The sequence below is a fragment of the Rhodotorula toruloides genome (assembly GCF_000320785.1).
Source record: "Rhodotorula toruloides NP11 unplaced genomic scaffold Scaffold3, whole genome shotgun sequence".
In the NCBI taxonomy this organism is placed as follows: Eukaryota; Fungi; Basidiomycota; class Microbotryomycetes; order Sporidiobolales; family Sporidiobolaceae; genus Rhodotorula; species Rhodotorula toruloides.
In genome coordinates, this window is record NW_015622963.1 from 25,128 (window position 1) to 51,537 (window position 26,410).

The window sequence follows — 26,410 nt, forward strand, 5'->3', positions numbered from 1 at the left end:
GCGTGAACTGCACGCACCTGGAGCGGGTGTCGCCGAGTCGGGACAGATGAGGTCGAGCGGGCGAGGATGGGCAAGTCGGATCGAGTCGCGAGTTGGCGGGGCGGTGAGGCGAGCTGTCGTCAGTGTCTGGACGCTCCGTGTGGTGCTCGCGAGACCAGCAAGCGCACCTGCGAGTTGTGGTGTCCAGGCGACGAGCTGGCCCTCTCTCCCAGCGACGACAACTTCGCGCTCGCTCAACCTCGACAAGCAGCGTCGCAAGGACGATACAGGATCTTTCGCGGCACCGGTGGACTGGATGTCGCCTTTGGAGCGAGGCCTGCGGTCCCGTCGAGGGCATCCTCCCTCTCTCGGCGACAACAGCAAACGAGGAGCGTGACAACTCTGTACAAACAATGGAGACACGCGAAACACACACAGTCATACACAACAACTGAGGGAGAATGGGGAGTGAGCGGGAGCGGTACAGAGTATCGACAAGCGGAGGAAAGAGAGAGACAGTTTTGGGCAGGTTCAGACGCCCTGCTCCTCGAGCAACGCCTCGATAGTGCCCAGGTCAGCCTTGGCGTACCACCCTTCCCCGCTCTTCAGTCCGCCAATGGTCCTGCCATCAGCAGAGGCAGCGAGGGTGTCCATCTCCATCGCCATCGACGCCGTGCTCTTGGCCGAGAAGGCGCCCTCGCCTCGCAAGAGCTCCTCGACGACACTGTCGATCCTGATCGACGCCGATGCCGACGCCGACGTGGCGCTCGAGAAAAGCGGCTCGTGGTCTTCGAGGTTGGGCTCGGTGTAGCAGCCCTCGGCACCTGCGGCGATGAGGAACTTGCAGTCGGGTACGTTGCTCGGTGCCGGGTGCAGCGACGGGTCGACGAGCTTGAGAAGCGCCGGGGGAAGCGTGCGCAAGGGGTTCTCGAGGAGAAACTCGAGCTGCAAAGCCGACATGTCTGCGCACCGCAAACTCCGGTCAGCGCAGTCATGGAGAATTTGGACAGTGCAGACGCACCGCCGAGAGGAGTCTTGTGCGCGCGCAGGACGGCGAGGATCGTCTGCACGTTGCTCTTCATCTCCTCCTGGCCCTGGGGGATTTTCTGGACGAGGAGCATCGCTAGCTTGCGAACGAAGGTGCCTGCGGGCGTGCACGGCGTCAGTCACTGATCAAGAAAGGAACGGCGGAGGGGCTACGCACGTCCAGCGACGGCCCAGCAAAAGTTGATGAACGGCGACAGGCGCGAGACCTCGTACGACGTGCCTGTGGTGCCCGCGCTTTCGTCAGCAATGACGAGCCCTCAGGTGGAAGAAGGAAAACGATCGCACCGATGATGACAAAGATCGTGTTGAGGATCTCATTCGCGCTCGTCAAGCACTTCCTCATCCCCTCGTCCTGATCACTGATCGAGTTGACCCACGGCTCATGCAAGAGGATGGTGGCGTTGTGGCTCATCGCGTGCGTGAGGCAGAGACGCGTTTCGGTCAGGACGTCGGGCGCGACGCCGGGTGTTGGGCGGTGCGTGAACTGGTATTCGCGAGGGATCGAGGCGAGGAAGGTGGCGATCATGGCGTCGATGCGCTTGAAGGCGTCGCTGCGTCCAGTAACAGTCCTCCATCAGCTCTCCCATGTCCAGGCAGCAGGAGGGAACGAGCGCGGCTCACGTCGAGCGAACATCCCTGATCGGGTCATTGAGCGACATGGCCTGCGCGGCCGACCGGAGGACATGCGGTGCGCGCTGGGTGAACTGGACGGCCTTGCCGAGGAGGATGACGGCCTTGAGGAAGAGCTGGAGCGGGCCGACGAGGTGAGGTGGGTGGGCGATCCAGAAGTTTGGGTTGCGAGGCGAGAGGGCGCTCAGCTCGAGAGGGGAGGTCTGCGAGGCCGGGAAAACGTCAGTCACGCATCTCAGATGCTGCGAAAGGTCGCACGCACCGGCTGACGACGCGCAAGCGAAGGGATAGGCGTCGTGTAGTCCTCTGCGCGACTCGACCTCGTCAGTCCCGCCCCTCACGACCTCAGCGAGTCGCGACTCACCCTCATCGATACTCGTAGCCCACCCCGTCGAAGCGGACGAGAACCGGTCCGCCATCAACGCATTGTAAAACACCATCGACCGTTCGTACAGTTCCTCCTGGTCGTCTGTCCCCTGCATGAGGTAGCCTTTGTAGTGCGCCGGCTGGGCGGGCTCGTCCGATGCGGCGCGGAGGTGGTTCAAGCCGAGGGGAGTGCAGATACGGGTGGCGTTGCCGACCATCATCCAGAGGTCGGCCTGCGAGCGCGAGCGTCAGCGAGAGAGGCGAGGAGGTGGGGTGAGGGAGGGACGCAACGAATTTCCCTTCGGTGTAGCAGAAGTAGGTGAGGAGCGCTGAAGCCTGCGCGATGCGGAGGAACTTGGCTCCTTTGCCGACGGCCGAGTCGAGCGCGACCTGGGCGAGCTCACCGTCAGCTCGAGTCCCGACTGAAGCGATACGCGCGAGACGCACCTTTGCTTGAGCGAAATGGTACTCGCTCGGACTACTATACCCAACCCAATACATCTCCTCGCTCGCAAAATAATCGGGCGAGACCATCTTTGCCGCAACGGCGCACATCGCATGGAGCAACGAGAGATGCGGGAACCCAAACGCGGTTGGGGGGAGGAGCATGTCGGCGCGGAACCTGGACGGGTCGATCATGCCTTGACAGATGTGCGGTTTCGAGAAGTAGATTTCGCTGAGGCGGGTCGTGAGGTCGGGTGAGGGGAGGGACTTGGGCCAGCCGGGGTAGAAGAGCTCGTAGAAGAAGGGAGAGGGGGGCGTGAGAGGAGGCGTCGCGTCGTTTATTGAGCTGCTGGTCGTGAAGGGCGGACTGGGCTGTTGAGGCGCCGCCGCCGCCGCTTGTCGCGGGAGAGGGAGGTCCCGCATGCTCGATGACCGGAAGGGAAAGTTGTGCCCCGCCGCCGTCGTCGCGTCGGTGAACGAGTTCATGTCGAGCGTCGGAGGGAGGCTGAAGGCCGGTTGCGACAAGAGCGGGTCGGGGAGCGACGTCACAGCAGCCGAAGTCGTCGGGTACGTCTGCGGCGACGTGAAGCCAAGGTTGGGCAGGGCAAAGTTTGCTGGTGCGATGCTGCCGGACGAGCTGGCTGACGAAGCGGTGTACTGAGGGAAAGGCTGAGGGGCGGGCGACGACTCGGAGCTGCTCTCGCCGTTCTCGGGGTCGATGCCGGCCTTGGCGAGCATCGCCTTCAAGTTGGCTGCGGTGAGAGAACATCCATCAGTCGCTGAGGATGAGGGATCGAGCGCCTTTCGAGCACCCACCGATCGTGTCCTCGAGCGCCGCAACCTTGGATCCAGGCGACGCGCGCTTCTTCTTCGGCGCATTCGGGTCTGCGTACTCGCACGGCTGGACGCGCTCCGGGTCTTCGCCGTGCACGACGGCCGATTTGCGGCACGACCCACAGAGGGGTTTGACGCCGTCGCACTTGAGTTTGCGCTTCCTGCACGTCCCGCAGGCCTGCCCGTACGAATTGTCAGTCACTGTAACGACACTCCCTCGTTGTCCCATCGACCCATCGCGGTTCCCAGGCCGGCACGTGTACTGTCAGCTCGAGTCGGGCGGGACTCACGTTTCCTCGAGCGATGCTGGGAGCGTGTCGTGGCCCGTGAGACGAGAGCGGGAGTCCCAGTCTCTGTGCCTCTGAGAACGAGGTGGTGATGCGGTCTGCGGGCATGGCGATGTGTGCGATGCGATGCCGCGTCGCTTACGAGGTGCTTGGGTGAGCGATCTGAGGGACGGTGGGAGGGGTGGCAGCGAGTCTGGGTGAGTTTCCTTGGGTTGTGCACGGTGTCGCTGGTCGCAGTGAGCGGTATCTGGCAGTCTGGCTGAGTCAGAGCGTCGAGAGGAGCGCGCCCGTCGGAATCGTGGATCGTGAAAGAGGAGGCCGCATGGGAGCGGAAGGTCCGAGGGCCGACAGAGTGATCGAGATTACCTCCTAATCAGCAACCCATTACAACCCATTCCTAATCACCCATTACAAGTAGGTCAAGTTCCGGCTGCCTCGCCCGTGAGAAGGCGAACAGGAGTCGACACTCGATTCGTAGCACAGCAATGAGGGTCGAGCAGGGGTTCCAGCAGACGCCACTCAAGCTCCCACTGCCCTACTCGAGCGACCACGCCTTGCACTCCCTCCTCGAGCGCACCCTGCCCCACTCGATCCACGGCAAGGTCGACGACGAACTCCGACAGTTCGAGAAGCGCATCGCAGGGCGTGAGTGCGCATCCTCGAGACTCACGCTGGAGGTGGAAGCTGACCCGACGACCCCCGACGCAGCCATCCGCGAGCTAGCCGCCATCGCCGACACTCTCCCCTCGTCCGTCGAGCCCTCCGTCACCCAGTTCGACCAATGGGGCCAACGAGTCGACAAGCTGCACACTTCGACGTCGTGGCAGCGACTGAAGGGAATCGCGGCCGAGGAGGGACTCGTCGGGATTGCGTTCGAGCGCGACGAGGCAGAGTTCAGCAGGACGAGGGTGTTTGCAAAGGTGCGCCGGGCGTTCTTGACCTTTCTATTCGACGCTGCTGACGCTGTAACGTCGTGCAGAGCTACCTCTTCGCGCCGGACGGCCTCTGTGCGTCGTCGACCGCTTTCTCCTCGCCTTCCCATTTCCTGATCCTTCTCGCTCTGTACCCGCTCGCAGACGTCGGCTGCCCTCTCTCGATGACCGACGGCTGCGCACGCGTTCTCGAGCTCGTCGGTACCGAGCAGCAGAAGCGCGAGTACATCCCCTTGCTTTGCAGGTGCGTCCCAAACCCTTTTCCTGTCGCTTTCTTCGCTGAACCCCGTCTCGACCAGCCGCGACCCGACGAAGGCATGGACCGCAGGACAATGGATGACCGAGCGTCCAGGCGGGTCGGACGTCTCCCTAACCGAAACGACCGCTCGTCCCCTCTCCCCCAACTCGACCCCCAAACCAGGGGACAAGTTCGTCCTGGACGGCTTCAAGTGGTTCAGTAGCGCGACGGACGGAGATGTGGCGCTTGCGTTGGCGCGGACAGGAGGGAAGGGGAGTAAGGGATTGAGTCTTTTTTTGATTCGGCTGAGGGACGAGCAGGGGAGGACGAACGGGGTCTTCGTGCATCGGTTGAAGAAGAAGTTTGGGACAAAGGTGCGTGGTGCCTCTTCCTGTTCTCCTTCGACGAGGCTGATGAGAATCGGGCGCGCAGGCCCTCCCAACCGCCGAACTGTCCATCGAAGGCGCAATAGGCGAACTCGTCGGTCCCCTCAACAGCGGCGTCAAAACCATCTCTTCAGTCCTAAACATCACGCGTCTCCACTCGTCAATCTCCTGCCTCTCGTCCCTCACGCGCGCGCTGCAGCTCGTCAAGGCTTTCGCGGAGGTGAGGCATATCGCGGGCGATTTGGGCGCGAAGTTGAGCGACAACGCGATGCATACGAGTACGATTGCAGGGTCGGAGATCGTCCATCGTGCGGTTCTGCAGCTATCGTTCGGGACGATCTCGTTGCTGGGAAAGACGGAGACGGACAAGGCGAGTGCGGGCGAGAAGGCGCGACTGAGGTTGCTCACGCCCGTCGTCAAGGCGTTCGCGGCCGATTTGACCACGAGCGAGTTGCCGAGGTTGATGGAGGGACTGGGAGGGCAGGGCTACATGGTTGAGAATCAGTTTGCGAGGTGCGTTTCGCGATGGTCTCTCCTTCATCACGCCCCGGGCCAGGCTGACATTTGTTTGGTCAGGCTCATCGCCGACGCAAATGTCGAGCGTATCTGGGAAGGGTGCGTCGTCGCAAACTTCCGCTCTCGCGCCAAAGCGAAGTCGAGCTGACCTTCGCAATCGACCGAACGCAGAACGACGAGCATCCTCGCGCTCGACGTCGTCCGTGTTGCGGCGCAGACTAAGGGCGGTGCTATCAAGGAGTTCGTTAGCGTGAGTTGCCGCTCCATCCTTCGGTGCAGATTCGCTTCGACTGACTTGCTCGTCCTCCGCAGTGGGCGCACCAAGTCCTCTCCTCCACCTCCTCATCTCTCCCCTCGCTCTCCTCGTCCTTCTCAACCCTCAAATCCCGCCTCGACCTCCTCGCCTCAGCCACCCACTCGCTCCTCACTCCCCCTCTCGACCTCCTTCTCCCGCGCCCGCTCCTCTTCCTAATCGGCTACCTCGCGTCCTCCCTCCACCTGATCGAACAAGCCGCGTGGTCTGCCTCTCGCCAGCGCGAGGAAGCAGCGATGGATGCGTGGGTCGTGGAGAGGTGGGTGGGCGATGGAGGAGCGAGGGAGGTGGAGAGGAGGGTTAGGGAGTGTGTTGGGATGAAGGGCGAGGAGAGGGAGAGGGAGATGACGAGGGAGAGGGAGGTCGTGTATGGCTTTGCGAGGGAGGGGAGGAGCAAGTTGTAGAGTCGAGCTTGCAGGGATCAGTACAATACACTCGTGTTGTAAGGCTTCGTGCGAATGCGGAATGCGGGATGCAAGAAACGATACGGCGGAACTACTCCCTCTGCCAGTTGACCAACTTCTTCGCCTCCTGCCTGACCGCCGGATCCGGGTGCTGGCGCAAAAACACGCTCGCCTCGTACCAACACGTGCTCTCCGGCTCTGCGCGCTCAGGCTCGTCGACGTGTCCCCTCCATCGTCCGTCGATCCGTCGGTCGGTCGTCTCGAGCATCGCTTCGAGTTTGGGTTCGCGGATGAGGAGCGAGCGGAGGAAGGAGAGGGTGCGGAGTTGGGTTGCTGGTGGCCAGTGAAGCGAGGCGGAGAGGAGGCGCTTCGAAAAGGCGAGTGTGCGGACGGGGGAAGGGAGCGAGCGCGGGATGAGGAAGATGGCAGACAGGGCGCGGAAGAGGAGATCGGCTTCGGTCTGGGCGAGCTTGTGCGTCTGCCGATGAGAGAGCGTCATCGCGTTCTGCGCGAGGTATGGCGCCTCTTCCATTGTCGGCGAGAGCGAGAGCGGGAGAATAAGCGAGTAGAGCGCAGAGACAAAGTCGCCGAGGTCGATGACGAGCGCTTCGCCTGAGTGAGGAGACTGTCAGCACACGATCGACGAAGGGGAAAGCGGCGTGCGCACCTTGACCCTGGAGAAGCTCGAACGCGGTAACAATGCAGAGGAGCTTCTCGCGCATGTCGTTGCGCTTGACGTCGATCGAGTCGTCCGCGACCTCGTCAACCTCCTCGTCGATGTCTCCCTCGTCCGTCCCTCGGTACACGAGGCCCTTGAGGACCTCGAGCAAGTCGCGGAAGAAGTCGATGTTGACGAGGTGGGCGAAGCGGGCGAGACCCTCGAGGGCGGCGGGAAGGAGCGGGCTGCGGTAGTCGAGCTTGACGATGCGGAAGTAGAGGGCGAAGAGGAGCTTGAGCGTCTCGGTCTGATTCCGCTCGCGCTCCTCCTGGTTGATGACGCCTTCGGCCTCGCGCATCTCTTTCTCGACCGCCTCCTGCTCCTTGCGCGCCTGCCGAGCCTTCTTCGAGCCCTTCTTCGCCATCGCTTCCTTCGCCTTGCCGCCCTTGCGACCCTTGTGGTTCTTCTCCTTGTTCCACCGCACGACGCCATTCTTTCCTTCCCGCTCGCGGTAGACGGCGTCGGCTGACGCGCGAACGCGACCGCCGCCCAGCTCGTCCTTCAGCCGGAGGTTGAGGAGGGCCGAGATGACTTCAGGTCGGACGGCGAAGGACCGAGCGCGGACGAGGCGAGAGATGAGGCGGACGAGATGGAGGGAGTTGAAGGCGACAGTGGTCGTGTCGTTCTGGAAGAGGTAGATGACGGCGTCGAGGCAGATCTGGTGACCCTCGTCCCAACCCTTGCGGCCGAGTCGCTTAACGATAACGTCCATGATGTTGACGGCAAAGTTGAAGTCGGGCTTCTCGCGAACCAGCGTGCACATGCAGTGCAGCGCGGCGGGCGCGACAGGCGTGTTCTCGGTGACCTCGCCTTCGCAGATCTCGAGGAACTTCTTGTAGGTCGCGACGAGACCGTGCTCCCACTCGCGCTGGCGAGCCACGATCTGGCTCACCTGCACCTCCTTCTCCGCCTCGGAGAGCTCGCGGATGCGGTAGCCGCTGAGTACGGAGATGGTCAGCCTGAGTCGATCAAGCTTGAGTGACCGGAACTCACGGGATGACATCGATGAAGACGGCGAGCAAGCTGACCATGGCCATGATGCGGATCTCGCGGTCGACGTTGATGGGCTTTTCACCAGCGCTTCGAGCAGACGACGAGGACGAGAACTTCTGCCCGCACAGCGAGAGAAGACGCTTGAGGAGGTTGAGCTGCGAGAGCACCGGTTCAGTGACGCTGACATCTGAAGGAAAAGTATCTTGACGCACTCCTCCTTCGCCCTCGCCAGTCCCTGCCGCTTCCCGACCAAGGTCCGCAATCTCCTCCTTCGCACGCTGTATCCGCTCCTTCTTGTTGCGGATCTCGAGCAGCTGCCGGACAGCTGGTCGACCGAACCGCTGTCCAAGCGGGTCGCTCTTGTACTCCTGCACCTTGCGCGGCTTCTTCTCCTCGACCTCTTCCTCCTCGTCCGACTCGGTCGCCTGAGCACCCTCGGGAACCTCGCCTGACCGCACGACCTTGCCGTTCTCGATGATGGGAAGCTTGGTCGGCAACGCCTTCGGCTCCTTCACCTTCTTGAGCGGACGAGACGCCTCATAGCGCGCCTCGAGGTCGTCGGCGTCCTCGGATGCCGCGCGCTTCTTCGCCTTCTTGACGGGTCGCTCGTCAACGTCGGATGCCGAGTCGAATCCGGTGGACGAGTCACCCAATTCGGAGGCGTCGTTGTCTCCGGCGGACTCGTCAGGGTCGCCGCCGAGCTCCTCATTGGAGTCGAACGCGACGTCGCTCCCCTCGCCCGCCTTCTCACCCTCGTCCGTCGACCACAGCCCCTCGTCGTCGTCGTCCTCGCTCCCGAGATCGGAATCGTCCAGCGAGTCGCCTGTGTCGATATCTGGTCCATCGCTCCACTCGTCCATCGTGCTCAAGTCGTCGAGGTCGTCGTCACTGCTGCCGAACGCAAAGTCGTCCGACTCGAGGTCATCGACGAGCTCGCCCTCAGGGTGATCCTTCCCACCCTTGCCCTTCTTCGGGACATCCTCGTCCTCATCCGCGCTGTCAAACACCTCGTCCTCGTCACCACTCGCCGCTTCTCCCGCCTTGATACGCTTCTTGCGCTCGATGTCGCGCTTCTTGGCAGCCTTCAACTCGGACTTGGTCGGGCCTGCGGGCTCGACCTTGATGTGCGAGAAGGCGGATTTGCGAGAAGCGGTAGGGAGAGAGGCTTTGTCTTGGCGGTAGGCTTCGGCGAGCGTAGGTCGAGAGCTGCATGAAGTATTCAGTACACGAAAGGAAGCCCGAAAAAGAGGAGGAGAGGGGACTTACGCCGACATGCCCTTCCTGTCGAGCTTCGTGAGGAAGTCTGCGCCGTCCAGTCCCTCACCGAGCTCCTCGTCGACCATCATTCCTTCGTCGTCGGTCCCAAAGACGTCCTCGTCGTCCTCGTCGCTGCCCTCCTCGCTGTCATCGGCACCCTCTCCTCGTCCGCCCTCCTTCGCGCCATTGGCCGGAATGGGGATGTAAGCGGGTCCCTTGCCCTTCCTGTCCTTCTTGGCAGCCGATTTGGCACTGCGCTCCTTCTTCGGGGCGCCCGTTGCTGCCGTACTCGCCCCCTTCCCTCCCTTCTTCGATGAAGACGACGCGCCGCCCTTCTGTCGCTTCGACGGCGCGGCGGGCTTCGACGAGGCGGGTCGCTTCTTGCCTGGCATAGTAGAGCAAGCACGAGTTGCTCAAGCACACGACCGAGCGAAGCAGTGAGTGTGAGAGAGTGAGCTTGGGCGAGGAGGCGGTGCGTCTCTCTCGAGTGGTCAAGTTGAGGGAAAGAACAAAGTGTTACAGCGAGATGTACAGTCTATGCGACGTCTAAGGGATCTTGAGTACCCGCTCACGCTCGTCCAGCACTTCTGTCGCCCGACCAGCGGTGTACAACGCCTCGACAACCTCCTTCTCGACCCAAGTCCGACTCAACTCGCCACTTTTCAGTGTCGCTTCTGGGTCTGCGTCTTGAAGGTCAACTAGGCCGAGCGAGAGAGCGTCGGAGACGGTCAAAGCCGAGGCAGGCGTAAGGGTATAGGTGAGGGAGAGGGAAGAGTGTGCGCCGCCGTAAGCGCGCGAGATGCCTGCGAGATCACGACGCCGTGATGAGACCGCATAGGGAGTCGTCGAGAAGACGCGAGGGCGCACCTGTGTCGATAAGGAGGATCTTGCCGTCGCAGCGGCTGAGGATACCGTCGAACTGAGGCGTGTGACCCATCTGCCGGCAGTGCGAGCGTCAGCTCATGCTCAAAGCGTCGAAAGCGCCATACTCACCACCATCCTCCTGACATTCAGCACTTCGAGCGCCTTCTCCACCCTCCCGCAGATCTCTTCCTCCTCCTCGAGCGCCCAATCCCGATTCCACATCGGCCCTCGCTCGCTCCAGAACTCCTTTTGCTCGGGACTTGCGCTCCGGGGCAGCCCAAGCGGGACGCCCCCCGGTACGGACAGGAGGGACTCGAGGATGGAGTGGCCGATGCGGTTGATATCGCTGATGGGCGAGTCGGAGGAGAGGGAGGTGAGGTATTCGGGAGTGATGCCGCCATGTACGAACGAGATGGCGCTGCGACGGAGCGGGTCGGAAGCGGCGGAAGACGCAGCAGCGAAAGTCGGGTCCTCGACGAAGCGGCGGTCAGACGATCCGGCCGGAGTTGCGGGAAGAACGGGGGCGTCGAAAGAAGTTGGGTAGTCCTCAACGAGGTAGGGAACGCGTGCCGTAATGCTGTAGTTGGCGCGGAACTCTTGCCCGATCCAGCCGTGCAAGAATGCCTCGCGACGATTCCGCTCGCCGCCGAAGGAGCTGCGGTGGGTGTGCGATGGGTGTTAGCGCTAGATCCCCCTCATCTGTCCTCAGCTCACACGCGCTTTGAAGGCGAACACGCAGAAGCGGCGAAAGAGTGAGCGAGAGAGGAGGAAACGCGCGCAATGTCTTCTTTCGTGACGTAGCGGTAGTCTCCAAGGCAGTTCATCATCTCGTGATTGCCCAGAAGGCTGTAGCGTGCGAAAGAGTGTTAAAGTGAGTCGAGCGAAGGACAAGGCGGGCCGACGTACGAAATGACGGCCCCTCCAGCTCGCTCCGCCTGCGGACGCAAGCTCTGGAAGAAGCGGTACAGCGCAATCGTGTCGGGACCGCGGTCGACAATGTCTGTGAGTGGGAACAGAGTGAAGACGTAGTGCGACGTGAGACGAATTCAGCGACGCACCTCCCGTCTGCACCAGGATTGTGTCCCCTCCGATCCACTGGCCCTTCAGGTCAACCACCTCGGCACGTCTCAGGATCTTCGTCGCCGCCGGCAAGTCCCCATGAATGTCTCCCATCGCGACAATCCGCTGTCGAAGGATCCGCTTCTCCTGGTCGCCCTCCTGCTCCGCAAGCGTATCCGCCCGGTCCACCTGGTTCACGAGAGCATTCTGCTGAGCTGTGCGAGGCTTGGCGAGGACACGGTGAGCCTTGGGTCGGAGGTCTGATGAGGGCGAGCGGGCGAGGTAGAGGAGGGCGCCGAACAACGCGAGCGTGAGGAACAGCAGCGAGCGGTTCGACGAGAGCGGCATGTCAACTGTTCTCGAGCACGTCTAGCACGGCTCCCAGCGAGAGGAGCGTGGTGTGCTCTCTCCAACCTCCTCATCGCGCTCCTTGTCCTCGAACCGCTCGCTCGCTCTCCGTTTCACGCGCTGAAACTGCTCCTGCTTGTGACTGTACCTTCTTCTGATCGCCGGATCGCGCTGCGAAGTGCGTCCCGCCGCCTCCCGCCTGGCCACAGCGCCCTCGTCCTCGCCATCCTGACGAGCGTCTCCCGATCCCGCAGATGTCCGCGACGCTCCCGCAGGACGTCCTTGAGCTTGTCTTCAACTACGTCGAGACATACGATGCGCTGGAAACGGACGAGGACGAGGACGAGACGTCGTGGTTCCAGGCTGGTGAGGCCCGTCATCTTGAGCGTCCGGAGGGACTGCATCGGCTGACAGCAGACTCGTACAGTGCGCCAGAACTTCTGCCGCTTATGTCTCGTCTCGCGCGCCTTCTGTCATGTCGGCCGCCGATTCCTGTACCGCTGTCCCCTCCTCGGCGCGACTCTCACACCGCAAGCCTTGAGCCAGCTGATCGAGTCGCTTCGTGCGAATCAGCGATACCTCGGCAAACTCGTGATGGATCTCTCGCAGGCTATCGAAGGCTACGACGTCCTCTGTCAGGCGGAGACAACCCTCGGTCCGACTTCTTTCCAGTTTCGCGGCTTCTCGAAGGCGTTCTCTTGGCAGTTGGCCATCTTCACGACCTGCACCAATTGTCGGAGGATATCTGCGGGGTATGGTACGGAGTCAGAGCTGAAGAAGCTCCTCCGCATCGTTCTGTCTTCATTGCCGGACCTTCGCCACATCGAGCTCGTCTCCCGCGAATCGTACGCCATCGCGACACCCGACACTCTCAGGAGCTTGCAAGGATTGGCTCAGCTCGCAAGTATCGAGATCGACGGCATCGGGCAGAACAAGCGGTTGAAGAAGGAAGAACCGCAGCTGGGCCTGCGCGTGTCAGAGCTATCCCTCACCGCATCCGATGCGCCACTGTCTTCGTCCTTCGCATTCCTTCCTGAAGACGGGTCCAGACTCACGGAGTTGTCTCTGTGGTTCTCGACCGCCTCTGAAGCCGACCTCGTTCAACTCGTCATCCACACGCCCAACCTCGTCAGTCTGTCCATCGGCTCTACAGCTCTTCACCCGGGGAACTCGACCATCTGGGGATACGGCACACATGTGCAAGGCGCATGCATACCGACACGCTTCTTCGCGCTCCTGCCCAACATCGTCTTCCTCGTCTTGAACGGTTTTGCGGCTCTCTCCCCGCAGCGCCTCCGCGTTTTCTCAAAGCATTCGCCCGAAATTCGACTTCTCTCAGTCTGCCACTCCGTCTGGATCCGCGACGACGGCGCCTCGGCCATCTTCCCAACAGACGACCTGATCGAGATCTTCCCGACCTTCCAGCACCTCGAGTCTGCGCATCTGGGGACCATCCCGCTGCAGAAGAGCAAAGCCATGAAGCCGCTCAAGAAGGTCTTCAAGAAGATGGGCGCCAACCTCGCGTTCGACTGGGCCGAAGACGTCTGCCCGAGCTGCGGCGAGCGACACTGATGCAGGAGCGCGCGGTCGCTGTCGGATAGCGGGAGGCTTAAGGCGCCAAGGAGGATGCGCAGGCTTTGCAACGCAGCACGGATTACGCTTTTGCCGTTGCTTGTTCCCTGCTTGATCCAGTCGAGGAGCCGGTCGATGTCTATACCGCCAGGCCGCGCCTCTCCACCTCCCTGATCTACTGAGACCTCTGCCAGCCACAGAAAGCGAAAGCAAGTCCTGCGAGAGCCCGCCGCCTCCTCGGAACTCCTCAATTCGAGAGTCCGTTCGACTTCGCTTCGACGCGCTCAACTCGACGCGGCTTGAATCGTCTCTTACACGGTCTCGCTGTCACGCTCGCGTTCAAACACCCGCTAGCCCCGTACACTTGCCTTTGTCCGACCCCTTTGAGCCGGTTCCTTTCCGCCGTCATCTCGCTCTCGGCACACACTCACGCGCTTTAGCTGTGAGTCGCGCACTTCAGGAGGAGGCGAAGGACTCTAGAAACGTGGCAGGGTGTTCGAGCAGCCGCACGAGCGCGCGGACGCAACGCGACACACCCTCGGCTTGCTCGAGGCGATGAAAGGATCTGGTGTGTTGGGAGGACACGAGGCGCACGGGGACCTGCGGGGGCACGTGGATGGGCACATACAGAGCAGATGCGCAGACCAGAGGATCGCGCTGACCCCTCGCACCGCTCTCGCACTCCAGCATCCTCCGCCTCGCCTCGCTCGAACAATGTCGTCCTGGTTCTCCTCTTCCACGCCGGCTGGCCCCAACATTCACCCCGTTCAGACGACCTTCTCGGACCCGAATGCGCTCTTCGGACCCTTGACGGCGAAGGATCTCGAGTGGAACTGCGCCGGCGGCATCAACACGGAGACGCAAGTACGTCGGGCTCGCTCGCTCCGTCTGAGTGATGATGAGGTGTAGCTGTTCAAGGAGAGACGGCCGCTGACCAGGTGTTCCCGCGCAGACATGGTATGCGACCTTGAAGGACGGGTCCATCGTCATGTGCCAGATCATCCACTCCAGCATTGGGTGGGTCGCGTCGTAGACTCTCACACGAGCAAGAACTGACAAATCCGTGCTTGCAGTCTCCTGTGGCCGACGATCCAAGTCCGTTCCTTTCCTCACCCTCGTCTCGTCTCCTCCGCTCACACTTCGCCCCGCAACAGGTCACCTTCCGCCACGCCAACCCGAAGACGGGCAAGAACACGTGGAAATCCGTCACGGTCTCGAACTTCAAGGTGCAGGCCGACAAGCGCTCGATGAAGTCTGACCAGATCACCGTCACGATGGACCCCACCTCTTCCTCCAAGTACACGATCGAGGCCAAGTACGACGACGAGGTTCAGATCTCGCTGCAGTACGAGCGCCTCGCCGAGGGCTTCAAGATCGGCGCCGGTCCTAAGGGCGGTTTCACCTACTTTGGCCAGCTCTCGGGCAAGGCTTCGCCCACCGATGGCTCGCCCGACTACGCCGGCGGCGCCGACGGTTACGCGATCCACCGATTCTGGCCTCGTTGCGCCGTCAGCGGTATTATGCGCGTCGGGAACGATGTGACGGACCTTGAGGGCGCACGAGGAGTCTTCATCCACGCGATCCAGGGCATCCGGCCCAACATCCTCGCCGCGAGCTGGAACTTTGCCAACTTCCAGACGGTCGAGAAGGAGGGCGAGGAGGCCGTCTCGCTCATCATGATGGAGTTCACGACGACCCCTGCGTACGGCTCCAAGGTCATCAACGTCGGCTCGGTTGTGGTTGGCGACAAGCTCGTTGCGGTTACGGCGGGGGGTTCGGGCGTCGGCGGCGGCTCGAACGTCACGCACCAAGATCCGGTCAAGGACGCCGAGACGGGCTACGACGCGCCGAGCGCGCTCAAGTTCTGCTGGGAGGGCGCCAAGCTCGAGGGCGAGGGCTCGAACCTCAAGGCCGTCACCGAGGGCAACAGCAAGGTTCACGCCGTCTTCACCGAGGACCTGCTCGTCGACAAGGAGGGCTACAAGACCAAGGGCCTCGTCGAGAAGGTCGATGTTCTCGGACAGATCCCCTACCTCATCAAGAAGTTTGTCAACTATGCGGCCGGCACCAAGCCTTTCATCTATACCGTGAGTGTCGCTCGCATGGGTCCTCGATGAGCCAGGCAGGAGCTGACGGAACTGCTTCTCGCGCTCGCGCAGTGGCTCAACCCGGTCAAGGCGTCCATCACGCTCGGCACCGGCAGCGAGACCAAGACGCTCGACGTCGACGGCTACGTCTTCACCGAGGCGACCATGATCTCCTAGACTATCTGTACTCCTCTCGCACGCTTTGCCGCTTGTATTATTCCGGTCCCATCGCGTCTATCCATCTCATCAGCCAGCCTTCGCAATCAGCAACTAATCGGTTCTCTCCTGCGGTCTCCCCTCGTTGAGCGAGAAAACCGAGCAGACGTTGTGCGAAGAGTAAAGGTTGCAAAAAGGTCTCGTTCTCTGTTTCATCTGACTACGGCCTTGCGAAAGCGCCCGGCAGCCGTCTAGGCGATGGCTGCGGCAGAGGCGGACGAGCGGACGAGGTAGGCGTTGGCGGACCTCCCGTCGTTGAGGCGGGACTTGCGGTGTCGATGAGAGGCGGCTGGCCGTACTCTTGCGAGTACTGCTGGTGATGGGCCGGTGTAGGTTGATGGTAGGGCGGTGCGATTGGCTGCGCTGGATGCGTCGGAGGTAGATATGTGGCCGAACCCTGAAGTGAAGGCGGAGGAGGGGGAGGGGAGAAGACTGGCGGCGGGGCGAACGAAGGCGGCTGAGGCGGGATGGGTGGCTGAGGCATCTGAGGGAGCGATCCAGAATGCCGCAAGGGCGAGAACGTATTGGCTATGGAAGGGGGAGGAGGGGGATGCGCGAAAGCTGGAGGGGGCGAGAAAGCGGGAGCGGGCGGTTGAGGTGGCTGTGGCGGAGCGCAGATTGTCGTCTGCGAGCTCGAGTGTGGCAGCGATGGATACGAGGAGGAAGTTGGCGGCGCCACGCGTTGCTGTTGCCAGTAAGCCGAGTTGCTGGGAGGGATGGGTGGAACAGGAGGTTGCGGGTAGGGCGTTTGTGCGGGAGGGGGCGCATAGGATGCAGAAGAATACGAATCGTACTGCATAGACGGCGGCGCGGGAGGCGCAGGAGTGGGTTGCGGCAACGGCCGGTGCGAGGAGGTCGAGGCGTAGGGGTAGCCTGCAAGAAGCGACGCGGTCAGTGCACACCGCGACGGGCCGACGCCGGATGTGTACAGACCTTGGCTGGCGTAGTGGTCGTGCGCGAGCTGCTCGAACTCGCCAAGCTGCTGAGGCGGCTGCGGTGCCTGCTGAGGCTGAGCGTACTGCCCAAACTCGCTCGGCGGTGCGCCATACCCAGCGTACGGCTGTTGATAGGTCTGCATCCCTGCATAGCTCGGCGCCGCTGAGTAGCTCGCGTATGAAGCGGCGGGAGGAGCGTGGCTGTAGCTGCCGTAGTGCGTGGGCGGAGGGGCTAGCGGGAACTGCTGGTAGGACTGCGAGGTGTGGATCTGGTGACTGTACGGAGGCGAGGTCACGGAAGCGGGTGGCTGCGGCAGAGGTGGGCGGGAGAGCGACATTGTCGACATGGACGAGGCGAGAGGGGCGACATCGGCGTCCGGATAATCTGCGGAGAGCTCGGCGGGTGCAGAAGCGACCTGGGCATCACGAAGGATGAGCATTGGCGCCACATGCGAGAGCAAGTTTCGCACGCACCGAATTAAGGCTCGCCTGCGAGCCCTTGTGCAGGTTGTTCCCCAAGCCCACCTGGCTACCTACATCCCACTCTTCCGTTCCGGCCTCGCTACCCGAGTGATCCTCGACGCGTGAGCCGGCACCGCCGTATGCACCTCCTGCTCGAGTCGGAGACTCGGCGACGGATGTCTTGCGCGACGTGCGCACCGGGCGAGGTTCCTGCAAAGCACCGAGAGTCAGCGCCATAATCTATAACGCGACACTTGGACTCGCGGTCGGCAAGGTCACGTAGCGAGGGAAACGGGCGTACGTTCGAATACCAGGTCAACTCGAGGTAGACCTCGCCAGCGTACCGACCTTTCCGCTCAAGCTTGACCCAGTCTGTACATCCCCCAGCTCGATCATCAGCATGCCGGCCATCGGAAAATGACTGCCAGTACGGTGACGGAAGCAGACGCACCGTCAAATTTGCCGACCTTGATCGTCTCCTCAATGTCCAGCTCGCCCTCGCCGATCAGCTTAGGGTCCCGCGCGTCGTCTGCCCAACAAGCAATTCGCAAGACGCGCCGACCTGGCGGATAACCCGTCGCGAGAGGCGCAACGACAAGCGAGTTCGAGTCTCGCTTCTCGTGCTTGCTCGCCGCCTCCGTTCCGGTTCCGGCCCCCGACTTCGCTGGCAAAACGCCTCCCTTCTGCGTCACGACCGCCTTCTGCTCCGCTGCAAGTTGTTCCTCGCCGCCAAGACCGTCCTTGAGGATCTCGAAGCGGAACTCGGCGTCCCATTCAGGCTGCTGGCCTCCTCGCTCGATCGTGTCCGTCCGCTTCTTGTGCAGCCCGTATGTAACCGTCGCATAAGGGTTCTGCTTGCCGATTCGGACGCGGTTGGGCAGGTTCTTTGCGCGAAGGACGATGACAACCAGGGTGCCAAGCAGGCGCTCTCCCGATGTCGGCGAGGGAGGCGGCGGGAGCTGGACCATGATGCGGGCTGTACAGAAGAGCGTGTCAGCGCGCTTTGCGGTCCCAGCGAGTCGAAGTCGTGCGCACCTCGAGTTCCCGAAGTCGCTCCTGATGAGGCGCTCAAGCCGGTACGGACGGCTTCTGGTAAGACGAGCGCGTCAGTCTGTCTATCCGTGTCTCTACACCTCAACGAGAGCGCGCACCTGGGACCCTGAAGTCTACGACGGGCAAGGAAGCGTCGTTCGTTGACGAGGCAGCGAGGTGTCGATCAACTTTGGGAGACGGGCGGTTGGGCGGCGTTGGCTGTGATTGGCGAGTGTAAGGGAACTCTCGAAGATCCTGAAGCAAGCAAGAGCTGGCAGGGGCGCGGCGACAGCGAGGAAGCGGAGTGAAAGGAAGACAAGGCGGTGCACGCCTCGTCCAGCGAGCGTACGCACAGTCGTGAGGGATACAGGTGGCTTGCAAGGCGTGTATACGACGAAGAGTGTACAGGGAATGCGGATCTAGGACGAAAGACAGGGTGTGCGGACGGCGTGAAGGAGCGAGGATGGGAGGAATCGCAGGGACTGGCGACGTTCTGTTGCTGGCGCGGACTAGATGTAGGTTGCGCGAGCCGGGCGAGAGTAGTCGAGCATGAGGAAGCAAGAGTTGGGATAGACGGTCTGCAAACGAGGAGGTGAGCGCGGCTGAACCTCTTTGACGGGTCGACCGAGACGCACCTCAAGTTCGACCTCGAGCTCTTCCACCTTGGTCACGTTCGTGTCGTTCGGGTCGAGGTAGGCGATCAAGCTTTGGTGCATGACGCCGGCGTTCGCCTCCTTGCTTGCCTTCATGCTCGCCCTAACCGTCGCAAACGCGAACGGCAGCGCCGTCCAAAACCTGCGAGCCGCCAGCTGCGTTAACTTTCCACACGACGCGCTAAAGAGAGCGTGCTGCTTACCTCGACCAAGTCCATACGCCGCTCGCCATCTACGGCGCCTTGCCCGCCAGCTGTCAATGCTGTGCGGTCTTGGCCGTATAAGGTCGCGAGTCGATGTGGTCGTAGCTGCGTTTTGCTCGTCAGCTCGCGCATGGAGAAAGTGGAGAAGGCGGGGAGGACGCACTCCCAGAAGACGGTCTCCGTCTTGGACGGGATCGAGTTGACGAGTTCAGCGGGGACGACCGTGTTGGGAACCGCAATCGCCCGACAACAGTCAGACACGCTGTGGATTAACTGTGAGTACGTCCTGAAAGCGAGAGAGAGGCGAAGGAAGCGCACCGCGCTCAACTTGCTCGTCCCGCTCAACCTGCTCGTCTTGCAGCGCCACCTTACCCGTCGTACACCAGCCTCCGGCTCTCCGCGCCGCTTGACGGCTGCTTCTGCTCGACTTCCACCACAGCCGCAACACTTCGGTCCTTGCTTCTCCCCCTACTCCCCGAACTCTTTGAGCGTCCCGCATCTTTCGTCTTCGCGGGCGTACGGACCTTCTGCATGTCTTGCGCCCACATCCGCGCGCGCTCATCTGAGAGGGCCATGTCGGCCGGTAAGGCGGGCTCGGCTGGAGCGTCGGTCGGCGCGAAGCGGAAGAGTTGCGAGACGAGTTCGAGGCAGAGAAGGACCGGCTTGAGCGTGGCGGATGATGTGTTGCCCTTGTGAACGAGGAGTTTTGCGGCGGCGTTAAGTGCGAATAGGTAGGGGTTGGGGCGATGGTGCCACGGTTGGGATGGACGAGTGAAAGCTTCGGGTTCGATAATCTCGCCTGAAGAATTGCGGAAGAGGCCGTCGGAATGCTGCGCGCTATAAGGGACCATGCGAACGAAGTCGGAGCCGGGCAAGGGCGGAAGGAACTTGTTGAACGACGTCGGGTACCTCGGGTCGGGCTTGAGGCAGTAGAGAGCGAAGCGGCATGGTCGGCCGAGTTCGACTTCGAGTTGCGGAAGGTTTCCCTGCACAGGGCACGTCAATGACTGGTTGTACTGCAGAGAAGCGCTCAGGCTCACGAAGAGGGGTAGCGGGAAGAGCGTCTCTTTCTTGTCCGCGAGACGCTTCCGCTCCTCGTTCAACTGTCGGACGCGCTTGACGGCGAGGTCCAGCCAGTCAATTTCGGGCGTGATCAGGAGCTCATGGCTGTCCCAGTCGGCGTGAAGATCGCTCTTGACTGTCGTCCGACGGACACCGTCATCGCATGAAAGCTGTAGCCAAAAGACGAAAGACGCACAGTAGAAGAGGTTCGACGGATGATGTATGTGCCAGCGCTCGATATCAACCATCCCGGAGATGAGGATGAGGTAGATCTGCAGGATCCAAGCGTTAACAGCAACTCGTGCGATTTGAAGCTCAAGCGTCGCCGTCGGTTCACCTTAACACGAAAGCGCAGGTTGTTTGTCGTTGGACGATTTGCCACGACGTGCGCTCGTTGAGCTGACTCCTTCGACGGTCGGAGAGACGTAAAGATCTGCGCCTCGTCGCCTTCGAGGGCGGTCGTGGTCGGGTCCGGGATGGTCTCCGAGTACGTGAACCTCTTCATGTTGAAGAGCGTGTTTTCCGGCGCATTGACGTCGACGTTTTCGGTCTCGACGAAGGCGCCGATAGTCGAGAAGAGCGATTCAACCTGTGTTGACCCGTCGAAGCCTGGATCATGGCTCAGACTTGCAGAGCCGGACCCACGGCCGCCAAGAGTAGTGAGCAAGGGTGCGAGGGCGGCAAGATGCGTGCGGTAGTTCGCCTCAGTGACCGGATAAAGCTGGGACAGTCCCGCCAAGTCCCGCGCGATTTGCTCGGCGGGCGAGTCGAGTGGCTGAGTAAACGCGTGTCAGCGCAAACCACACCACGCTCCGATACCGAAAGCGAGGGAGGATGAGAGGCGAAGAAGCACCTGTTTTTGGCGAGCATGCTTCGCCGCGATCCACGCCTTGAGCGCCTGCGAGGGACAGAAACCAGGGTCAACTCCTGCCTCAACGTTCATACACCACACGATCACTGACTTCTACGTCATCGACATCTTGAAGCGCCTCCAAGATGGCGAAAGTCGATTCCTTGCCGGCCAGTTCTTGCCGCGCCCAACTCGGCAACAAGTTATTGTAGAGGTACTCCAGCGTCGGCAGGCTGCACCTCATCTGGCAGAACGGAGCGATTGACCTGGCGAACTGCGAGGATGCCGATGTCAACGCAAGTTTTGTTCGGGAAGGGGGCATGCGAAATGCTTACCGTCTCCATCTGAGCCTGCGCCTGCTTGTCCACGCCCAAGCCAAACCACATTTTCGGGCGTTCCAGCAAGAACTTCAGCCACATTTTCTCCTCCATGCTCCGGTGCTTGAGGTCGAGCGAGAGGTGGTAAGGCACTTTCTCAGAAGTACCGCTCCACGCCGAGAAAACCGCGGCCGTCTGAGGCGACAGCGTAGCATCCTTAGCGCGATGCCTATTCGGTCGACGGGGTCGATCGGAGGTTGTGCCGCGCGCAGGTTCCGTAGCGGTGCGAGTTGACGAAGAAAACTTCGGCAAAGAATCGATAGCGGGCGGAGACAGCATTTGCAGAGCGCGACTTTGACGACGATAGCGGGAGCGTGTTTTCCCTCGAGATGTGGGTGAACGGCCGGGAGGATTGGCGGAAGTTGTCGAGACTTGGGAGGTGAATTTCGGCGATGAGACTGGAAGCGGGAGGTACGAGATGCCCGGGAGGATATGTCAGGGTGGTCAGTAATCCGTTGAGCGCATACGGCTGCTGTGAACGCACTACTGACGTTGCTAGCAGTTTCCTGGTCGGCACGGTCGAATCGCATCAAGAGAGTGGCGAGTTCCGCATCGTCCTTGTTGCCTGTATCGGTGGCAGCAGTGCGTGGGAATCGGTGACATGTTGACAGACCGCATGAATCGGATCGACTTACCCTTCGCCGCCTCCTGCCGAAGCCTGTCGTGAGGATGAGAAAGTCAGCTTGTCCAGAGACGCGCTATGCATGTGGTACCGCAGCAGACTTCTCGAGAGCGACATACCTGCCCAACTGACTGCCCACCTTCTTCTCCAGCTTCTGCTGCTCGGCGTTGACCTGCGCCTCCTTCGAAACGCCTCCCTCTGTCGACGACACGAGAACGAAGAGCTGGTCGGTGATCTGCGACAGCACGCGCTTCTTCGTCGCTTGTTTCTTCCTTCGGCAAGGCCGCGCTGCGCTGGAACAGGACAGATGCTTCGCAGTCGGGAAGTTGGTTGATGAGGTGAAGAAGCCGTTGTCCCCAAGCAGGATTCGCGGACCATGCCAGGCTTGATCCATAGGGGATAGCAAAGCGTAGCAACTCTGGCCGGTCCTCAGACATCGAGCGCGGAAGCCAGAGGAGAGCGTGGTTGAGCAGAAAGGCGGTGCACACCTCGTCCGGCGAGCGTACGCACAATCGTGAGGGATACAAGTGACTTGTAAGGCGTGTATACGACGAAGACTGAACAGGGAATGCGGATCTAGGACGAAAGACAGGGTATGCGGACGGCGTGATGTAAGGAGCAGGGACGGAAGGAGCCGGCGACGTTCTGCTGCTGGCACGGACTAGATGTAGGTTGCGCGAGCCGCGCGAGAGTAGTCGAGCATGAGGAAGCAGGAGTTGGGATAGACGGTCTGCGAAAGAGGAGGTGAGCGCGGCTGAACCTCCCTGACGGGACGACCGAGACTCACCTCAAGTTCGACCTCGAGCTCTTCCACCTTGGTGACGTTCGTGTCGTTCGGGTCGAGGTAGGCAATTAAGCGTTGGTGCATCGTCTCAAGGCGGGCCTCAAGACCGCCGTAGCGGAGGTCGAGCACTTCCCAGCCGAACCTGTCCAGCAACAAGTCAGTCGCGGTCTTCAAGAATGGAGGGCGTTGTAAAGTCAGGCCCACGGCTTGTACATGTCGAACCAGTTCTCGCTGAGGAAAGAAGCGCGTCAGCCGAGGCGACCCCTTGAAGTGCCGCGGCACACGCGACTAACCGGTGCTGGTCATGCAGCTCCTTCGCGAGCGCCCGCAGTCTGTGCATCCGACTCAGCGGCTCCCTCCCTCCGAGCGCCTCGAGCTCCTCCCTATCTCCACTCTTGTACGCCGTGACAAGTCTCTCCCTCAAGTGACACTTGAGGCTGAGGACGCTCGCGAGAAGGTAGGGCAGTCGCAGCCGGCTGTTGAGCGGGAAGTCGTTGATCGAGTGAGGGAGCGAGACACGCGTCATCGTGCTGAAGTCGGTCGAGAGCGCTTGCTCGAGGTACGAGGCGAGGGCGGAGAAGTGGTGCTCGAGATCGAAGCCGCGGTACTGTGGCGAGAGGAACGAGAAGAAAGGTTCTGCAGGTCGTCGAGCAGCGTCAGCAAGGGATTGGGATAAGGGAGAACGAGGAGAAACGGAACTAACCTTCCCACAGCAAGAACTTCGAGATGTTGGGCGTGTAGTGCGTTCGAGCGTCGATGGGCTGACTTTCAGGCTGCGTGTCGCTGGGTAGGCCATCTCTCTGTCAGCTTATCGTCGAAGGCGAAGCGAGGAAGCCAGACGCACTCGAGTTTGCTCGCGTAAACATAGTCGTCCAAGTCCGCCCCGACAATCCCGTCAAACTTGCGCCTGAACAGCGCCGCATCGACTTCGTCGACTTCTCGCGCGGTGTACGCGAGCTCCGAGTGGTAGAGAATGCCGGGGAGGGCCGAGTACAGGTCGAACTCGTTTCCTTCGTCGCCCCAGATTGTGCACATCGTGCTGCGATCGTCCGCAGTGTCAGCATCCAGCGAGAAGGGGGCAAACGACGTTCAACGCACTGCTTGACGCCAGCATTCGCCTCCTTGCTTGCCTTCATACTCGCCCTGACTGTCGCAAACGTGAACGGCAGCGCCGTCCAGAACCTGCGCGTGCCAGCGTCAGCTGCTTTTGCCGTCCGAGAGGACCAGAAGCGCAACCTACCGCGACCAAGTCCACACGCCGCTCGCCATCCACGGCGCCTTGCCCGCCAGCTGCCAATGCTGCGCAATCTTGGCCGTATAAGGTCGCGAGTCGGTATGATAGTAGCTGCGCCGCATCACTCGTCAGCTGGTTTCGTCAGTGAACGCGAAAGGGGAGGACGCACTCCCAGAAGACGGTCTCGATCTCGGACGGGATCGAGTTGGCGAGTTCGGCAGTGACGACCGAGTTGGGGTCGTAGTAGCCCGATAGCTGGTTGTTCTTGGCAGGGAGGCAGAAGAGCACTGCGCGAGAAGGCCGTCAGGAAGCGCCCGAAAGGGCAATTAGGGAGGAAGCGCCCGAAAGAGCAATTAGGGAGGAAGCGACGTACTATCGGACCAGATCATCGGATTGAGGCCTTGCTCGACACAGATCTTGTTGACTCGCCGCAGGTGGTCCGTGAACTGTTAGCGAGACTCGCTCGTCAGTAACGTCAGACCTCACACGTCTCGCCCAGGCAGGACTGCATCACGCTGGACTCGCCTAGCCAGGGAAAGGCAGGACTCACCACCTGCGTCCCGTCCTTGTATCCGAATATCTGCCGGTACCGTCCTTCGCTTACACCATGCGCCTCGTCCATGCCGATGTGGATGCGCTTCGAGCGGAGCGGGCCGGAGATGGAGCGGATCATCTGCGAGCGGGAGATCGGAGCGTCAGCCACTTTGACTCTCTCGCATACCCTCAGGTTGCTCGCACACTTCGCTCGCGAAGGGGATGAGCCGGGATAGCGAGAAGAAAGATAGCTGACCTTCTCGATGAAAGCGTAAGTCTCCTCGCTCTCGGCGAGCAGGACCTCCGCCGTATCGCGCAGGTGTCCGTATTTCGGCCATTGGAGCATTTGACCGCTGCGACGGTAAGGCGTCGCCGGTGAGGATCAGCTTGCTTTCGCTAAGAAGCGAAACAGATGAATCGGAATTGACGAGGACTCACAGATGACCGAGCGTCTGGATGCAGGGGATGACCTCGATGCCGCTGCACGTCCACTCGACATCAGCTACCCGCACCCCCTAGGCGGCTCGAGGCCTTTGCGGGGCAGAGTCTTCGGAAGGATGGAACGCACAGCGTGAAAGCATAGTCGTCGATCTCGCGCAGCTCAGACTCGGTGTAGGGGCCGCGGAAGTAGCCTGTCAAAATGGATAGTCAGTTGCGCGTCGAGTTCGAGGCTATGTAGGCGAGCAAGCGAAGTGTACGCTTGCTCCGCAACAGCTGAGAAACGAGACGCACCGAAGAAGGGTTCGCCGGGGATCTGGTACGTATCCTCGCAGTAGAGCTGTGATGCCGCATCACCGTCAGCTCGTAAGCGAAGCGACGAAGACAGTCTTGCGCGCACCTGCAGCATGTTTGAGCCCATGAGAGCGAGATGCCGGAGGAGCGTCTTGACTCGCTCGACGCGGAGGACGCCGTTCCGCGAGCAGTCGATCATGACTCTGTAGGGAAACAAGTCGTCAGTAGAATGCCCAAACTGCGAGAAGACGCTTCCGTGCGCCCGCAGAGACGTTTGCGAAGATTCGCGTCGTCCTCGGTCCTTCCGCCCGACTCACCCAACAGTCTCGAACAAACACTCCTCTTCCCTTCTCAATTGCGCACCAACGTTCCCCGTCCACTTGATCTCGCCGCCCTTCGAACCGTTCGCTTCGGGCGCAGGAGTGCCGTCCGTGTCCATCGGGGTGTTTGCGCCTGATCCGGGGATGTCGGAGGCGGAAGGGAAGGATGAGGATGTAGGAGAGTGAGGAGAAAAGGTTGCGAGGCCACGGGAAATGCCGAGAATATGTCCAAGGGCACGGAAGGCTGCAAGTCGTTGGTCCGCCAGAGTCAGCTCGTCTCGCTCTCTCGTCGCGACGCAGCTGATAGCACGATGAGCAGATACACACCTTCGATAGGGCGATTGTAGGACACCTTGATGCTGAACTCTTCGCCGTCTGGCAAAGTCGTGAAGTCGTCGTGCGAACACTCAATCACCATCGCTCCTGGCCGCAAGTCGTCGCGCTTCTCGAAGCTGCGACGCAAACAGCACAGTCAGCTTGACTCCTGAAGCGAAAGGATGAGGGAACGCACCGGATTGTCCACACCCACGACCCTTGTCCCGACAGCTGTCCCGCACCCCCTTCAACGACTCTGACGTTCTCCCTGACCGCCTCCCTCGCAATCTCCCTCACTCCCTGCTGTACATCGTCCGGGAGCGCGTCCGAAGGGATGGCGAGGTGGATCCGGGGCAGAGTCGAGCGCGAGTTGCCTGGGATCGTGCGGGACGACGCCGTGCGGACTGGCACCGCTGGCCTGACCTGGATGGGCTCAGGGAGCGTCTGCGTGAGCGAGGCGAGCGGCGACGCCTGCGATGCCATGCTGGACTTAGCGGAATCAAGGCGACGTCGGCGCGGTTTACGAAAGTGGAGAAGAGAAGTGTACAGCCTCAAAGACAGGGGCGTAAAGAACACGTCACTACTCTCCAAAGTAGTCCCGCTCGAAATGTTCACGAGCGGCGCTTCTCTCCCTCATCCTCTTTGCTCTCGCACTCGTCTCGTCTTCTGGCTGGATCCTAGGCTCACAGACGTGCTCGTCTGGTCCCACTCAACGTGACTTGTGCGCTCTCGCCTGGTCCGCGGACTCGCCGAACAGATGCTGTCCTCCTGCTCAGCTCCTCTCTCCTCTCGACGGAATGCTCTG

At 61.4% G+C, this 26,410-nt stretch overlaps 9 protein-coding genes across 9 annotated transcripts; 3 read left to right on the forward strand and 6 right to left on the reverse strand.

Moving 5' to 3' along the window:
* Nucleotides 1–510: 510 nt before the first annotated feature.
* On the reverse strand, nt 511–3,695 carry RHTO_04578 (C6 transcription factor; the record flags this gene model as incomplete). The annotated part of the gene is made up of 11 exons (XM_016418243.1): nt 511–941; nt 1,001–1,123; nt 1,184–1,246; nt 1,312–1,577; nt 1,648–1,859; nt 1,919–1,962; nt 2,021–2,255; nt 2,314–2,412; nt 2,470–3,218; nt 3,283–3,478; nt 3,591–3,695. 11 exons carry the CDS (start codon nt 3,693–3,695, stop codon nt 511–513), a joined length of 2,523 nt encoding a protein of 840 aa, XP_016275519.1.
* Nucleotides 3,696–4,072: 377 nt separating this feature from the next.
* On the forward strand, nt 4,073–6,376 carry RHTO_04579 (acyl-CoA dehydrogenase; the record flags this gene model as incomplete). Its single annotated transcript, XM_016418244.1, has 9 exons — nt 4,073–4,232; nt 4,296–4,507; nt 4,567–4,594; nt 4,664–4,763; nt 4,819–5,131; nt 5,190–5,656; nt 5,720–5,758; nt 5,831–5,909; nt 5,972–6,376. 9 exons carry the CDS (start codon nt 4,073–4,075, stop codon nt 6,374–6,376), a joined length of 1,803 nt encoding a protein of 600 aa, XP_016275520.1.
* A 91-nt stretch (nt 6,377–6,467) lies between these two features.
* Nucleotides 6,468–9,736, reverse strand: RHTO_04580 (nuclear export protein noc3; the record flags this gene model as incomplete). The annotated part of the gene is made up of 5 exons (XM_016418245.1): nt 6,468–6,988; nt 7,044–8,032; nt 8,088–8,242; nt 8,300–9,293; nt 9,354–9,736. The coding sequence occupies 5 exons, from the start codon at nt 9,734–9,736 to the stop codon at nt 6,468–6,470; spliced, it is 3,042 nt and encodes a 1,013-aa protein (XP_016275521.1).
* Nucleotides 9,737–9,890: 154 nt separating this feature from the next.
* On the reverse strand, nt 9,891–11,615 carry RHTO_04581 (serine/threonine protein phosphatase; the record flags this gene model as incomplete). Its single annotated transcript, XM_016418246.1, has 6 exons — nt 9,891–10,147; nt 10,212–10,281; nt 10,338–10,863; nt 10,923–11,054; nt 11,115–11,208; nt 11,267–11,615. 6 exons carry the CDS (start codon nt 11,613–11,615, stop codon nt 9,891–9,893), a joined length of 1,428 nt encoding a protein of 475 aa, XP_016275522.1.
* Nucleotides 11,616–11,869: 254 nt separating this feature from the next.
* Nucleotides 11,870–13,187, forward strand: RHTO_04582 (uncharacterized protein; the record flags this gene model as incomplete). Its single annotated transcript, XM_016418247.1, has 2 exons — nt 11,870–11,981; nt 12,043–13,187. 2 exons carry the CDS (start codon nt 11,870–11,872, stop codon nt 13,185–13,187), a joined length of 1,257 nt encoding a protein of 418 aa, XP_016275523.1.
* A 714-nt stretch (nt 13,188–13,901) lies between these two features.
* On the forward strand, nt 13,902–15,451 carry RHTO_04583 (survival factor 1; the record flags this gene model as incomplete). The annotated part of the gene is made up of 5 exons (XM_016418248.1): nt 13,902–14,051; nt 14,140–14,204; nt 14,261–14,282; nt 14,342–15,274; nt 15,347–15,451. The coding sequence occupies 5 exons, from the start codon at nt 13,902–13,904 to the stop codon at nt 15,449–15,451; spliced, it is 1,275 nt and encodes a 424-aa protein (XP_016275524.1).
* A 199-nt stretch (nt 15,452–15,650) lies between these two features.
* On the reverse strand, nt 15,651–17,855 carry RHTO_04584 (calcineurin temperature suppressor Cts1; the record flags this gene model as incomplete). The annotated part of the gene is made up of 5 exons (XM_016418249.1): nt 15,651–16,363; nt 16,424–16,841; nt 16,900–17,097; nt 17,189–17,259; nt 17,339–17,855. The coding sequence occupies 5 exons, from the start codon at nt 17,853–17,855 to the stop codon at nt 15,651–15,653; spliced, it is 1,917 nt and encodes a 638-aa protein (XP_016275525.1).
* Nucleotides 17,856–18,828: 973 nt separating this feature from the next.
* On the reverse strand, nt 18,829–22,080 carry RHTO_04585 (uncharacterized protein; the record flags this gene model as incomplete). Its single annotated transcript, XM_016418250.1, has 12 exons — nt 18,829–18,880; nt 18,939–19,037; nt 19,148–19,761; nt 19,816–19,973; nt 20,034–20,109; nt 20,175–20,612; nt 20,691–20,735; nt 20,800–20,961; nt 21,023–21,462; nt 21,549–21,629; nt 21,700–21,722; nt 21,806–22,080. 12 exons carry the CDS (start codon nt 22,078–22,080, stop codon nt 18,829–18,831), a joined length of 2,463 nt encoding a protein of 820 aa, XP_016275526.1.
* A 267-nt stretch (nt 22,081–22,347) lies between these two features.
* RHTO_04586 (hexosaminidase, glycoside hydrolase family 20 protein) lies at nt 22,348–26,088 on the reverse strand (the record flags this gene model as incomplete). Its single annotated transcript, XM_016418251.1, has 18 exons — nt 22,348–22,416; nt 22,474–22,612; nt 22,675–22,701; nt 22,764–23,106; nt 23,174–23,253; nt 23,315–23,509; nt 23,569–23,652; nt 23,711–23,815; nt 23,874–23,991; nt 24,078–24,150; nt 24,255–24,591; nt 24,677–24,718; nt 24,807–24,870; nt 24,971–25,016; nt 25,077–25,173; nt 25,288–25,534; nt 25,618–25,742; nt 25,802–26,088. 18 exons carry the CDS (start codon nt 26,086–26,088, stop codon nt 22,348–22,350), a joined length of 2,478 nt encoding a protein of 825 aa, XP_016275527.1.
* Between the last annotated feature and the right edge of the window lie 322 nt (nt 26,089–26,410).